General features: G+C 38.2%; 1 protein-coding gene across 1 annotated transcript; it reads right to left on the bottom strand.

The window, feature by feature from the left end:
• Nucleotides 1-773: 773 nt before the first annotated feature.
• On the bottom strand, nt 774-16,422 carry eral1 (Era-like 12S mitochondrial rRNA chaperone 1). The gene is made up of 11 exons (XM_002938076.5): nt 16,220-16,422; nt 15,560-15,724; nt 13,107-13,234; nt 11,773-11,850; nt 7,861-7,907; nt 5,248-5,309; nt 3,616-3,728; nt 2,937-3,257; nt 2,672-2,821; nt 1,544-1,624; nt 774-1,451 (listed from the first exon to the last, which is right to left on the bottom strand). Exons 1-11 carry the CDS (start codon nt 16,287-16,289, stop codon nt 1,329-1,331), a joined length of 1,338 nt encoding a protein of 445 aa, XP_002938122.2. The 5' UTR covers nt 16,290-16,422; the 3' UTR covers nt 774-1,328.
• Nucleotides 16,423-16,662: the final 240 nt, after the last annotated feature.

A 16,662-nucleotide genomic window follows, 5' to 3' on the forward strand; every position in this document is an offset into this window, starting at 1 on the left:
TCTGGATAACAGGTCCTATACCTATATAATGAATTCTTATTAAAGGAAGAACAATGCTATTGGATTTATTAAATGTTTAAATTATTTTTTAGTAGCCTTAAGGTATGGAGATCCAAATTATGGAAAGACTCCTTATCTGTAAATATCCGATGTCTGGAGCATTCTGGATAACAGTTCCTATAGATATATAGATATACATACATATATATAATATGCACCAGTGAAGAAAAGCTTATCAGCTCCCTTCCGTCCCCTCCTTGTGTGTGTGCGGTGACATGTGATCAGTGCACACAGCTTGGATATTTTATCTCAGAAACACTTAAATCCACTGTGTGTGCCTTGACAGGTTGATTCCTTTCCTATCAGTGTACACGCAAAGAGGGGCAGAAGACAGTGGATTGGCTTTTCTCAACCCCTGTACCATTAGCACTAGCGGTACATTTATAAATAATAACAGGCATATGTCCTGGCCATACATGTTGAGGTCGCCAAGCGAGCAGATCTTCTCCCGATATCCCCACCTATGGGTGGGCGATATCAGGCAAATGTAGGCTAATTCGATCATTTTTTGAAAATAATTAGAGAGCATCCACTTCAGTCTGGGTACATTTCTATATCAGTCACAGTTCCCCTTTAAAAAGCCTTTAACAAGCGCACATGAAGTTGACTGATTGTGCTTGTGGGAGGGAGCTGCAATAGCTGGTTTGTGCGATAGATTCAATTAAATGTGGTACAACATACAGTTTTGTTTTTCCCAGAAACCAAGCCAGGCATACTGTAGAAAAAAATTGTATTTTGAACAAAAAAAATTTCATATTAAACAAACAGCGGAATTTCTTTTTGGACTTTAGCAAATAAAGTGACCTTTTACATAGAAACAAACTTCAAACAAATGCTTATTATCACCAGAATTCTTTGCACTCTGTAAACGACTGCCTAAACAATAGACAGTCCATTGTTACATAGGCTATTTACTTTCTTCCTTTTCCATCTGGTTAAAATTCTTTGCTATTTGAACAATGAGTTTGGTCTTGCTAACTGTTTACAGACAAAGTCCAAGCTTGCTCAATTTTACAGCGCCTTTGGCCACACTACAGCATTTTATAATATGAAAATGCTGTATCCCTCTTGGGTGTTTTTTGGGACAGATTTGGACTTTTTTTAATATGTGCACATTCAACATCACGGTATCAATCATTAAGCAAGAATTTCCTGAGATGTGTTGATGAATCTTCTCTGAAAGTGCAAAAATAAAAAAGCTGTGGCCTGTTCAGCTTGTCCTAATAGAGCCCTATTTTTATGCAGACCTGGAGGTCTTGCACAAGAAATCACTTCTTTACCTTGACAGATAATCGTACTCTAACCTCACATAGGAAAACATTCATGAGGTCTTGGCCTGCCTCAAGTGCAATTCTCTTGATCATCTGGCCACCAGCTCCAATGAGAAGTTTCTGCATATTAAAAGGAAATATGTATTGAGAACTCACACCATCAACATTACCCTGATAAAGAAAGATCTAATCAATGAAAAAAAGTTACATACCGCATGATTTTCTTTTTGTACTAACAAGGTCTGTAGAATTACAAGTTCTCCTCCAGGACCTTCCTCCCACAAATCTGTAACCTAATGACATTAAATATTCTGTCACAAAATATGTGGTTCCTTCAAAATTTTACATCCAGGCCTGTGCTTTTTACAGCACATAAGTGAATACAGTATATATGGTTATATATATCAGTGCTGTCCAACTGGCGGCCCGCGGGCCACATGCAGCCCGCGACCCCCCTCTGTGTGGCCCCCCCACCTGTCTGGCTGCTTTGATGGCTTTCCTTTGTGTAAGCTTTAAATGGTATCAGTACTGTGATTATCTGGCCCCCTACATTGCTCACACCTCAGATTCAGGCTGTAATCCCCCTGTATTTGTTTAAAAATGTAATCCCCTGTGTTGTTCACACCTTTTAATCCCTAAATTGGCACACACAGGCAGCATAGGGCAGGTAGAGTATGGCACACACAGGCAGGGTAGGGCAAGCTGAGTATCGCACACAAAGGCAGCATAGGGCAGGCAGAGTATGGCATACACACAAGCAGGGTAGGGCAGGCAGAGTATGGCACACAAAGGCAGGTTAGGGCAAGCTGTGTATGGCACACACAGGCAGAGTAGGGCAGGCAGAGTATGGCACACACAGGCAGCATAGGGCAGGTAGAGTATGGCACACACAGGTAGGGTAGGGAAGGCAGAGTATGGCAGGTTTTTGCTGTAATACCACCATTAATATGGGTATGATCATGTGATGACACGGGTGTGGTTTCAAGTGCGTGTTGTTTAAAAAAGGGGAGTGGTCAAAACTGGCTTCCAATATCGGCCCTCCACCACGTAGGACGGAAAAATTCCGGCTCTCTGCACCACAGAAGTTGGACAGCACTGATTTTATATTATATATATTATATATATATATATATATATTATATATAATGCCTGTACAGTACTGTACATCATATATAAAAGAGTAGCCACACAGCTTAAAAATACAGCACACTGTCACGTTGCTGCAATAATATTGTACCATAAAATCAGGCTCTCTCCTGTGCAGGTTATGGTGCCTATACCTGCACAGCAAAAAGAGAGCAAATTAAAAAGAGAAACATAGACTAACAACAGACCCTTACTTGAGTAACATTGTATGGAACTTCCTGTGGCAGATACTCCAGTAGCTTCTCCCTTATAATATTATTGCAGATTTCCTGAGGTGATTGGGAAGTAACAACATCACTATGATATTCCCACTCACCAGGCTTGGCAAGAGACAGAAGATATCTCTGCAATAAAAGGGCAAATTAATTATATTTGTGGGCAAGCAAATAAATAGATACATGTTAGGGATCACTGTCTTTTTAGGTACAATGCAGCATTTTTCTTCACCGTCATAATTACCTTCAGTGTCTGCACCTCATCGCCATTCACAGCGGAAAGCATAAACACATCCTGAAAATGAGGCCAGCCTTTCTTGCCCTTTAAATCTTGGATGTCCTGGTTGCTTTCAGCAATAGGAGCTGTAGTCACCTGATGAGATTCTGTAATACAAGTCTCATCTTGAATCTGACTTAAATGAGAAGATGCCATATTTGACTTAGCATGTTGGCCCTGGGAAGCTCTGGGCAGAGACTTGATCAAAGCTTTCTTGCTGTTCACAGTTCCCTCAGTCAGTTGGTTTGTCAGGTCAAGCAGAATCCCTTTCTGCTTTATTAGATCGACCTGCATGAGAAACACAAAAAGGCAACAATTATAACCATCTAAATACTGGCAAAATATTGTATAGGGTTAAAAAAATCTGCAGTCAGTCAGAAAGGATCACAGAGAATTAGGAGGTTCACAATTCAAAGTTAGCAGAGCCAGCTATAGGAACAGGAACAAAATGTGGAAAAACACACCACTGACATTCATGGATTCAACTTATTCATAATTATGAACTATGGTATTTGAAGGATTGTTAATTGTAGACAGGGATTTGTCTTCTAGTCATAATTGTGTCTAAACATGGTAGGGTGGGAATTTTCCAAGCACACAAAGAATGATATAACCCAAGGAAGCTTAAAGTTAGAGATGTACTCACCTTGTTCAACACCAGTATACTGGGGATATTCTGGAACTGAGACAAACACTTTAGAACTTCAAAGTTTAGTGAGCTTCTGGTCCAGTGATCAGAGACATCCAACAGAACAAGCACTAAAACAAAAGGAAAGACTGATTTAGGGGCAGACAGCACTTATGTTCTGTCCATACACGAGACATTTCATATTCTGTCAGAATGAAGGTTACATAACCACTAATATATATTACACTTATTCATGAGGCAGTGGGAATTACTCATATGTTGCAATCCTCACTTTACCAGGAGGCGCTAACAGAATATGATACAAGAGCTATATTGTATTACATCAGAGATCTTAAGGTTTACTGACTTTTTTGAGTTTACAACTCGCTTGAGAGCACGCAGTTGTCCTAAGTCCTCCTATCTTACGCCAAGGTTACAAATGGATAAAAACATTGCAGGTTTGCAGTTACCAGCCATACTTAAAAGAAAATCTAAGGCAGCAAATATGTATTCACACCAAATCTAACTTTAATGGACCCTCAATTTTGTCTTTCCAGGAGTGTCTAGGAGAACATAGAGGAATTGCCCATATTGTACCTTAACTGTGCTTCTGGCTCAGTATCCACAATGCCTGTTCTGGGCCCCATAGATGGCACAGCCCCAAACTGAAGTCATATTTCTCCCAGGGACAAACCATGAGATGAACAATTATTGAGGAAAACCAAGATGACCCAACAGCCATAAATACCATTGATCTTATGTCGGCTGTACATGGGCCAACAGTTATGTTATCCATTTGGTCAGCCTGTGGGCCAAAAGGTTCTGTGTGAAAAAGCAGTGGTCCATTCAATGAAGACTAATAGATCTGAGTGAAAACAAGATAGAGATGTGGCATCTCTCACTTCCATAACTGCTGATGCCCAGCTACCTACCATCAGGGCACATTGGTAGCTATGATATTCACACACCAGTTGCAACCCAATATGATATCAAAGGGGTGAGGAAAAAACTGACCCTTGTAGTGCCATGAATATGTTGGGCTGTGTAATTAAAATTGGCCAAACACTAGCAAGCAAAATGTTCAGATATACTTATTACATATATTTCTACTGATTGGATTTGTGCACAACAGCAAAGCATTTAACAATATCATATTGGATTGAGCAACCTGCCTTATTTCACAAATAAATACGAGATCATACAGCACTTCAACAAATATCCACAAGAACAACAAAATATTTTTTTTTTTATTTAACAAATCCTGCTTCCCAGAAATGATGCAGTTTACAAAGAGTACAAGTGCTAAGTGAACAACTTTTACAACAAATGTAGGGCATTATGAAATTGTAAAGTTACTGAAACTTGAGAATAAAATGAATGAATCTGAGGAATAAGAAAAGGAAACATCAACTGCACAAGTTTGTTATATCATTTAAGTTAAATGCCCATTGTTCTGTGGATATTCGTTGGAATGTATGGCCAGCTAAAGACTCAGTGCAGTTAGGCCTTCATTTGTGTGGCCCAAACTGCACTGGATTTGTTTAGCCCACAGGCCAGCTAATTAGGTCCAGAATTTTGGAGTCCATACATTTACATTCAAACCACCAGTTATAAGTCAAGAGATAATTGTTAATTGGAGAATTATCTTACCTAGGTCAGCTGATTTCATAGATTGCCATGGATCATGCAGTAGGGATTTCTCCAAGTTATGTCTGGAAAGGAAAGCACAAACATGTCAAAACACATTACATGAAACATCCAGAGCAAAGTTCTTTTGAAACATAAAATAAACCTTTTGCTTCATCAGCAATGCATAAATTCAGAGTTTTAGTAGCATAAAAACTTCCTTAAACACAGCAATGGTTTCTTATTATCAAGCTTCATGTTACTTACTTTAGTACTTAAAGGGATTCTGTCATGTTTTCATGGTAATTTTTATTGCATCCATCTCAGTGCATTGTGCCTGATTCTGAGCTTTTATGACCCAGCACTACACAATGGAATTGCTTTTAGATAACCTATTGTTTCTCCTACTCAATATACAGTCAATATGACCAAAGTCCCACAATAGCAAATCAAAGGGTTTTTCCTGCTTGAGTGCTGTTCTCATATCCACCACTAGGTAGGGCAAGTTACCGCGTTTAACAATGCAAACAATTTCTGACTTTGTTCTCTATAATGCTGGTGGGGTCTGGGGTGTCAGAAATCACAGCCTCTCACTGTAATGTATTTGAGGCTGAAGTTCTCACTGCTTATGACTATTTTATGTATTTGTGGTGCAACTACCCAGTGTCTTTCACTGTAGTTAATGTATTTTGGGTGCAACTACTTCTGCCCCTCACTGCATAATGTATTTAAGATCTGGAGTTATTGCTCACAGATGTCAATGCATCATTATTTCCAAGTGCATACTTTGTGTATATATATATATATATATATATATATATATATTTTACTGTACAAGCTAACTGAGGCTAATGGCACATGGGGCAGTTTATCAACAGTGTATTTTAGATTGCAGAGAAATGCGTGAAGCCACTTTATTATTATTGGGAGGCAGTATAAGCAAATTTAGTCTGTTTATCCACTCTCTAAAATCAGGACCATGTCAGCAGTGCTATTAAGCTGGCGATAAAAATTCAGACTTATACATTTTAACTCAATCTAAAACTAACATTCAAATAAATTTGTAGGATTAAAGTCCTAAAAATTACACATCTGACGTTGTTTTGGCCACTAATAATTGGCACACTACAATCGTATGAAAGATATGTCCCAGAAATATGGTCACCCATGGATATATTACCTAGGTCATCAGATAGGAAATACATGTACATATTTTGTTTTCAAACAGAAATTTTCTAACCTGTCCAATTGACTAAACAACCAACTGCCATGGTATGAAAATTGTTGTGACAATAATTCAGAGCCCACACATGGCTCGAAAATCATACAAAACTTTGTTTCATGTAATTATATCGGTGCGTGCATGCCAGCTTTAACCTAACAGATGAATCCTTCAGCAGAAGTATCATGGAGCTGCTGTCTTGCTACCTTCCTATTCTTCTGATGATCAGCTGCGGGGGGGGAAAGGGAGGGGGTGATATCACTCCAGCAGCAGCGCAACAGTAAAGAGTGATTGAAGTTTATCAGACCACAAATCACATAGCTGAGGCACATGGGAAAATAAAAAAAATGTCTAGCCCCATGCCAAATTTTAAAATTAAATATAAAAAAAAAATAGTATTTGTCTTTTTTAAAAAACAAATTTCAGTGAAGAATTCTGCTGGAGCAGCACTATTAACTGATACAAAAACATGTTTTCCTGTGACAGTATTCTTGTCAACAGAATGCACTATATCAGTGCTGTCCAACCGGTGGCCCGTTGCTGTGCTATCCACAGGGGAGGAGGAGGCATATGGACTTAAGGGTGTGCCTTAATGTGACATAATATAATTCTTTCACATATGAATGATGGTTGATATCCCCATAGTGAGCACCAAGCATTTGTGTTTTTGCTGCACTACCACCATTAATGTGAGCATGGTCTTAAAAGCTCTTGTGATAACATGGGTGTGGTCTGAAGTGGGTGCGGTTTTAAAAAGGGTGGTGGTCAAAAATGGCTTCCATTAGCGGCCCTCCACTAGATATGCTAGAGAAATTCCGGCCCTCGGCACCACAGAAGTTGGACAGCACTGCTCTATATAAAAAGTATTAAGTTCAGACATGACATTTGATTTTAGAATACTTTTCTAACAAGATTAGACAGATTAATTAATTAGGACAGAATTTTCAAAATTGTACCACCTCATAAGACACATGGTGACTCCTGTATTTTATTTTACTTGACAGTCTTTGGCAATATTTCATTATGAACACTACTTAAATGTCCGATAAAAACAGGATATAAAACACCCTAAAAGCATTCATAATATTCACAATGCATGTTCAGAAAATCTTTTTTAAAAAGCACAATGTTTCTATTTGAAAATATAGATTTCTGCCAAGGCTTCTGGGTGCAGTTAATGAATATGTACTATATGTACTAAATAGGGATACATTGAACATACTAGGTTGGGTGGGACTTTTTCAGACAAAAGGAAAAAATAAGACTGCACACAGATTTTACTGGAAAAAAACCTAAAGTTCTGCGTAAAAGATTTTTACAATACAGCATAGCAAAAAAAAATAGTCAAATGATTGATTTCCAGTGTTTAGTGTTGTAGGTCAATTAAAACAGAACAGATTGTCCAGATAACTCACCTTTTGACTTTTGAAGTAGTAACCATTCCAGGAGTGTCTAGAAGAACCTAGGTATATACAAATAAAATGATATATTAAAATGATTATTAACATTCATACAGTTTAAATTCACATTATATAAAGACCCTAAACTCCAGAATAAAATACCAAAGGTCTTTTATATTAATAATTCCATTAAATATGTGACAACCAAGAGCGTTTAGTATTGTGTTGCTGGGAGCTTGCCCAGTCAAAACAATTAGTAATGCAGACATAGCTGCAGTAGCAACAGCCCCTAAGTTAGCTAAAAAGGCTAACAATAGAAACATAGGTATTCTTATACTATATTTAACCCTTTAAAGGAGAAGGAAAGGCTAATAAAGCGTTAATCTCAAGCTGCAGGCATACCTTCAGTTGTCTCAATAGTGCCCTTAAGTCTCCCCATATTTCACCTGTTCAGATGATCAGAAGCCAAACAAGAAGAAAAATGCTGAGCTGTGTAAAGAAAGTTCTCATAATGCCTCGCTCCTGCACAGACACCCAGACCAAGTGAACATGCTTAGTTAGTTAGACTATGAGTCAGCTTCCTGCTGATTGGCTCAGATCCACATTCCTAAGGGGGGGAGCGAGTTCTTAGCATTCTTGAGGGAGGGGGGAGCAGGAGAGAGGAGACAGCAGAGAGCTGCCTGTCTCTGGCACAGGAATTCACAGGAAATCTTTTCACAGAGAAGTCAGTGCAGCATTTCTGTGAGTGCTTATGGCAGTATTTACATAGACCTTTCTGATAAAACTTACTTAGTTTTTACCTTTCTTTCTCCTTTAAATATCACAGAACATAGAATCTATATTCTGTGGATAAAAGGTCTGAAATTCCACACAAAGTAAATTCTACATTCTGCAGCATTTCCCACTGGGGGAGTGGAGGGGCAGCTTTTGAAGCCGCTCCTTCCCCAGTCAATGAGCAGAGCATGGAAACAAGTGGCACACACACACACACACACACACAACTCACCAAGTCTACACACACATATACACAAATATGTGGCTTTTTTTTTTTCTTTTTTTTTTTACTGCATTGTTGTTTGATGTGTGTTCAGTGTTTTATTTGTCTGAAAAATATTTTTATTGCCATTGTGAATAGCTTATTTTCTAACTGCACTGTGCAATACCTTTTGTATGTTATTGTGGTGATTATATTACAATTTTTGTGCATTTTTAGCCTTTTTAATACTTTTTTAGTTCTGCATTGGTGTTATTCACTTGTTTCTGTCTGTAAAACTTATTTTGATAAGCTAAAATATTCAAACTGTGATTCTGACTATGTGGGACAAAAAAAAATGATTTTAGCGGTTTTATTGAATTTTTGTGATTTTATTGTGTTCCGCATTGTTCTTTGATACTAGTTTGTCAATATGGAAATTTTATATCTATTTGGGTGCCTCTGCAACAGTTTGATAAATCTATGCATATTGGACTTTAAACTGTTCATTATACCCCTGGCATTCATATTTAGAATGTATTACAGTGAGGAACACAAGTATTTGAACACCTTGCGATTTTGCAAGTTCTCCCACTTAGAAATCATGGAGGGGTCTGAAATTCATATTGTAGGTGCATTCCCACTGTGAGAGACAGCATTTAAAAAAAAAATTCAGGAAATCACATTGTATGATTTTTAAAGAATGTATTTGTATTGCACTGCTGCACATAAGTATTTGAACACCTGGCAATCAGCAAGAATTCTGGCTCTGTTACTCTGCCTTTAAAAAGTCCACCTATACTCCACTCATTAATCTAAATTAGTAGCACCTGTCTGAGCTCTTTAAAGACACCTGTCCACCCCACAGTCAGTCAGACTCCAACTACTACCATGGGCAAGACCAAAGAGCTGTCAAAGAGAAAAAATTGTGGACCTCCAGAAGGCTGGAAAGGGCTACGAGGCAATTGCCAAGCAGCTTGGTGAAAACAGATCAACTGTTGGAGCAATTGTTAGAAAATGGAAGAGGCTAAAGACGACTGTCAGTCTCCCTAGGACTGCGGCTCCATGCAAGATCTCACCTCGTGGTGTATCACTGATGATAAGAAAGTTGAGGAATCAGCCCGGAACTACAAGGGAGGAGCTGGTCAATGACATGAAGAGAGCTGGGACCACAGTTTCAAAGGTCACTCTCGGTAGAACACTACGCCATCATGGTTTCAAATCATGCATTGCACAGAAGGTTCCCCTGCTCAAGTCATCACAATCCAGGCCCGTCTGAAGTTTGCCAATGACCATCTGGATGATCCAGAGGAGGGATGGGAGAAAGACATGTGGTCAGATGAGACCAAAGTAGAACTTTTTGGTCTAAACTTCACTCACCGTGTTTGGAGGAAAAATAAGAATGAGTTGCATCCAAGAACACCATCCCTACTGTGAAGCATGGGGGTGGTAACATCATGTGTTGGGGGTGCTTTTCTACGAAGGAGACAGGACGACTGCACTGTATTAAGGAGAGGATGAATGGGGCCATGTATTGTGAGATTTTGAGCAACAACCTCCTTCCCTCAGTCAAAGCATTGAAGATGGGTCATGGCTAGGTCTTCCGTAGTGGCTTCGTAAGAGGCATATCAAGATTCTGGAGTGGCCTAGCCAGTCTCCAGACCTAAATCCAATAGAAAATCTTTGGAGGGAGCTGAAACTTCGTGTTGCTCAGCAACAGCTCCGAAACCTGACAGATCTAGAGGAGATCTGTGTGGAGGAGTGGGCCAAAATCCCTGTTGCAGTGTGTGCAAACCTGGTCAAGAACTACAGGAAACGTTTGACCTCTGTAATTGCAAGCAAAGGCTTCTGTACCAAATATTAACACTGATATTCTCAGGTGTTCAAATACTTATGTGCAGCAGTGCAATACAAATACATTCTTTAAAAATCATACAATGTGATTTCCTGAATGGGAATGCACCTACAATGTGAATTTCAGACCCCTCCATGATTTCTAAGTGGGAGAACTTCAAATACTTATGTTCCTCACTGTATGTTGGTACTTTACCAAATGTTGGATACAGAATGAGGTAAACTGCAAGCTTTGAGACAATTTTCAGTAATTACCTAAAAAGTGCTACATTTAGAGCTGTTTGGTGCTTTCATACAAACATAGTTACCCATTTTAGATTTGGCAAGAAGGTGTATTTTCTGAAAAGTTTTTCTGGGGTCAACTTATTTGCCACTTTTACCACACATAACTCAGGTGGTGTATTTTTTGGTAGTATAAATATATGCCATCAAATATGCATGCACAAAAGGCATTACACTGTTCAGTGGACCCCCGGCATTCATGTTTAGGATGTTTTGTTCATGGTACCTAATGCAATGTAGGACATAAGATACTTGAAAGTGAAAGCTTTAAGGTGATTTTCAGGTATTTCATCAAAACCGCCAATTTCGGGAAAGCATTGAGTCAGTAGTTTGGAGTAGAAAGACAAGGGTACCCAATTTTGGATTCACCTGAATGTGTACTTTACAAAAACGTATGCTTTTGGGGGTCACATATTTTTTTTAGTTTTAGTTTAGTTTTTTAGTTTTAACCCCACAAACTGTGTTGAAATTTCAGTAGCTGAAGTGATCACTGGGGCAATTTGTATGCACTAATTTAATTTTGGGGTCTCTAAATACCAGATATTTTGGTGATCCTATGCACAATGGGAATCAGTGGACCCTTGGCTTTCATATTTAGGATGTTTTTTCTTTGTACCTAATGCTACGTGGGAAATAAGATGCTTGAAAGTGGAAGCTATGAGTCGATTTTTTTAGAATTTATATACATTTTATAGAAACTGCTAAGTTCAGAAAAGCCTTGATGTTTGGCACTTAGGAGACAGCATTTCATACAACTGAAATGTGAAATTATGCTGGCACTTAAAGGGTTAATTAACACAACCAATCTTAATACAAACCAGCTGTGTCTCCCCCTCAGTAATAACACCCTGGGCTTGACAGCGAGTTGTGTGTACTTTCTTTGATACTGGAAACACCTAAGAGACAGATAAATGAGAATGCACAATAAGTCACATATTTATATTTTATAATAGATCCCCATGTAAACATTGTTATTACTCCCCTGAATCTTTAAAGTAAAAGCAACGGTCCCGCCCCTAGTTGTTTTCCACAGCCAAGTGCTCCTCTTCAGGAAAAAAATGCAAAAGCCCATGAGGATCTTTCTACAAACTTGACTTGTCAAGTATGCTAATATTGGAAAATTTTACTCTACTGTGCAGGTGTTAGTCTACCTAGGGATGACTGGGCGAGGGAAGTAAGATGGCTTGAAAATGTAATACCCAATATATTGGGTATTACACGGTCATGACACTTACAATACCATCAGTTACTGTTTAAGAACCACCAGCACATAATGTAAAGTAAAGGGTAAAGTAAAGCACCACCTATTATTATATGGCATCTTCTTCCATTAAAGGACATGTAAAGCCTACATTTGCCTACAATGTATATCAGTTGGACACATCTCTCCTACCCAAATGGCATTATTTGTACTGCATATATCCCCTCCGCTTGCCAGCACCATCACATTTTCCTAAAGCAAAAAAAAAAGCAGCTTTCATCCGGTGGCCATTTTTCCTCTGATACGTAATCCGTTACATTTACATCTGCAAACAGCATACACGCACACAAAGACCCTTATTCAGCATACATTTCATCAATGATACAGGCTCACACAGGCAGAACTGTCTCTGATAAAAGTTCTGCTTTGTTTGATCACTGTAATGGTAAAGCTGAGCTCAGGAGAAAAAATAAAGCTAGCTAGAGCTGAGAACCAGCAATGCCCTCTCTTCACTGGCTGCTAGACTGGAGGGCGTGTTTAGTAACCTGAGCTTAGAACAACTGAGCACGTCTGGCAAGCCAGAAATCAAAGTAAATTCCCAAGGGGGGGCTGAGTGTGTTACAGGAGGAGAAAGAAATCTAAGTGATTAAGGAGATGTTGCAGCCTTACTATTAACCTTTCGACAACCAGTGTGGCAGGTATAGAAAGATTTCAAAGAGGCTGTTTACTGATTACATTTTGTGTGTGGGGTTTACATGTCCTTTAAATTGTAGGTAGTTGTAGGTAGTGTTTATTTATCTCTGTGACACAAATGACAATGTTTTACCATTTTGATAAAATGTTAATTTAGCATAACTTTTAACTTAAATATTAATAACTTAATATTTACTAAATAGTTTAATAGGAAACATGGATTTCGGACAGATAGTATGGTTTAAGAGGGTTTGATACCTTTCTGCCCAGAAGCTGGTTGGATAGTGTTGATTTCCCAGCATTTGGAGAACCTATAATAGCAATTCTAAGAATTTTAGCATTCGCTGGCTGGTCAGGTCTGTGTATTAACAAACTGTCATGTTCAGCTGTACAAAGAGAGAACATAGAAAAAAATCTTGTAAGATTAACATACTAGCAATTAGTAAGTCAATGTAACACCCACGCAGTAACCAACTTGACACTGTTAACAAGGAACTTCTAGGGTGAAGACACACGGAGCTACTTGTCAAGAATACAAAAATAGACAATGCTGATCATTTACTGACAATTGTCTCTATGTGTGTTTTAGCAGAAGCAATTCTCAGTATTATCTATGGCACAGTATTTCCTGGAATTTAGTAGAAATGACAAGTAGCTACTGGTCACCTTTAAGAAGCATATAGTGCTGTGTAAAAAATTTGGTGCCTAATAAAATATGTAAAGGTTGATGGAAAAATAATTGGTGTATTTGTAAAACGTTGATGTAGTACCTACATAAGTTAATCAGATCAACATAGTATGGATGTGCACTTCTCACACACCTTAAATGCAGTAAAATTTCAAGGTACTTTATTTCACATTAGAAATCCTATTTAGGATTAGGTTTTTAAATGTGAAATAAAGTAACTTTCATTTTACTGTAATCAAGGTGTCTAAGAAGTGGGTTGATCTGGTTGACTTTTTTCCCTGCTACCAGTTTGGGGCATGGCAAACAGAACACCATCTGAAAGCAGTGAGTGACCCAGAATTTATCTGAAATGCTGCAACTGATGAGTTTTGAGCTTGATATAGCATTGTAATCAGATAGCATTGCCTGTTTTAAATATACCTCGCAAAAGAGTATAAAAGTTAAAGGACAAGGAAAGTGCAATAAAGAGTTAATCACTACGAAGAGGAATACCTTTGTGGTGTCATCCTTTAATTTAAGCCAGCTCTTTCAGCCATGCTTGCATCTAGGGTGAGGCTGGAGCTTTGTGCATGCGCATTTAATGACTAGATGCCATCTTTATGACGTCTACATAGCTAAAATGGCTACAGAAGTGGACTGGGGGAGACAGGATTGCTCTTTTTTTTTTTTTTTTTTTTTAAAAGTTGATCAAGTACATGCAAGAAAGCTTTTTAATATATTGGGGTATAACACTGAACCCTTTCCTTATCCTTTAAAAGGAAACTGAGTTTGCAGTCAACGGCACCTAAATCTGTTTATAGTGATTTATGCCTACATGAGTTACTGACATTTTTGTAAATTACAGAAAAAAAGAAGTATTACAAGCACTAATAATCAGTGTATTTTAAAGGCTATACATGCTGATCGATTGTACCAACAAACTAAAAACTACATACAATAAAATAATTAACTAATTAAGAAATGTGAACATGAAAAGAGTGAATAAATTTTCATTTGAAATACTTTGAGTGAAGCAATTTGATAGGTCCGGGATTTGAACCATAGAATCCTGTGAAATAAACAGGTTAAAAACTTACCTTATACTCTCGCTACCAAGTGAGCTAAATGTTTTGATACAATTACCAGTCCTTTGCAACAAAGTTAAAGCTCCAGTCAAGAGCATCAGCAGAACTGCTTACACTGAATGGATTGTTACATCCGCTATAATATCTGAGGAAATTCTTTAGAAACCTCAAGAGAGCAGTTTTGTGACAAGTGTCACAGATATGTCAGTTTAATCTACTACTAAGGCATAGAGTAGTTATTTTAGAAATTCTTCTATCTTCTTGCTTTCCTATCCTTTTAAACCAATATGTTTTAAATATTTTTCTAATAAAGGTTAAATTTTATTACATAGTTACATAGTTACATAGTTACATAGTTACATAGGGTTGAAAAAAGACCAATGTCCATCAAGTTCAACCCATCCAAGTAAACCCAGCACACAACCTATACTAACCAATCTATACACTCACATACATAAACTATATATATATACAACCAGTAATACTAACTGTAGATATTAGTATCACAATAGCCTTGGATATTCTGCTTGTTCAAAAACTCATCCAGGCCCCTCTTAAAGGCATTAACAGAGTCTGCCATTACCACATCACTAGGAAGGGCATTCCACAGCCTCACTGCCCTCACCGTGAATTAGTTATAGGTGTGCCAGCGCTATATATGTGTTCTTTCAATCTATTTAAATTTGTATTTTAAAGGCTCACAACAACATTTAAGTTTAGCAAGCTACAGGCAGTTTATCTCTCCCCACACTGCAGTATTATGGCATGCAAGCGTGAAAAAAACTTCTGTCGGAGCCCATTGGAAACTCTTATAAATGTGTAGATTCACAAATAGGCTGCTCTGATGACAGTTACATTTTGTTTCTTCCCCACAGAAAGCTATTCATTTTATAATCTGCTCATAGTCACAAATGTAGTGAGAATAACAATTGCCAGCGATAAACAAGATATTTCTTTACCTTGATTATAGGAAACAGCTGGTGGGTGCTGGCACAGATGGTCACTGGAGGTTGTTTCTTCATTAACCCCCAATAAATGCTTTATAGCAGAGTCCTTTCCATGCACACAACAAGCCAACACCTTAACTGTTTGAGTCAACCTTCTCTTTAACAGACTGGAATGGACTGCAAATAAAATCATTATAATCATCATTGAAAGCAAAAATGGTCAAGGCAATAAAATACTGAAATATAAACAAAGCATTCTGCTTTCATGACTGGGATAACTGCTGGTAATTTGCACCATATGCTGTAAACACACAAAAGAAAGAGAGCTATTTATTGTATGAGATTAATTTTATAGAGTTTTAGAACTCCCTCTGCCACTCTCAGCCATAGCCATGCTTTCTCTTCTGGGGGATACTTGCGGCTGAAGATCAGCATCAGCTAGACTGCAATTTGTTGCACACTATATTAGATATAAGCACCTGTCTCATAATATTATGTGCTTCCTCATCCCTCATGTTTTATTACAATAGACAGATCAATTGCGGTAAAATGAATGACGAAAGATTGCTGTTCTAAAACAATTAGTGCAGCCGGTTGCCTTCAAATCAACAGGTTATCACAGTCATGTATCTATATATATACATTAACTACATCATATTCTCTCAGACTTACCGGAAGTGCGACTTGTACCAAAAATAATTTTTGAGCAAACCCGCAAAGAACATAACATACTGGGCCACATGATATACAAAAATTAAAGAAATCTTTCTATCTCATACGTTTCCCCATGGGCGCCGCCATCTTTTAGAAGGTGTTTAGTAACCACGTTCCTAGTGACAATTCGTCCTTCGGTGACGTCATTTCCACTCGCCGCGGCTTCAACGTCACGTGGTCTAAAGTAACAGTACGTGGAGTTCCGCCTTCAGTGCGATCATCTTTATAGTTGGATCGTACTTTAGGCGGTGCTGCTTTCAATGGGGTCTGCGGATATCCTATTGATTTGCAGGTCTCAACTCTCTGAGGTTTATTGCCCTCAGTGTTTGGGGTCGGTGGCTTGTCTGCTGAGTATTTTTGGGGTGTGCTTACTTTTTTGAGTAGGACCACTGTTTCACTCT

Source organism: Xenopus tropicalis, chromosome 3 (genome assembly GCF_000004195.4).
Source record: "Xenopus tropicalis strain Nigerian chromosome 3, UCB_Xtro_10.0, whole genome shotgun sequence".
Taxonomy (NCBI): domain Eukaryota; kingdom Metazoa; phylum Chordata; class Amphibia; order Anura; family Pipidae; genus Xenopus; species Xenopus tropicalis.

Bases quoted from the DNA above. Each gene is read 5' to 3' on its own strand.
- eral1 (XM_002938076.5), bottom strand. From the start codon at position 16,289: ATGTGGCCCAGTATGTTATGTTCTTTGCGGGTTTGCTCAAAAATTATT. The intron at 11,851-13,106 runs GTATCAAACCCT...TCTGTCTCTTAG, and splicing joins ACCAGCTTCTGGGCAGAAAG to GTGTTTCCAGTATCAAAGAA. The intron at 3,258-3,615 runs GTGAGTACATCT...TTTCTCATGCAG, and splicing joins GTATACTGGTGTTGAACAAG to GTCGATCTAATAAAGCAGAA.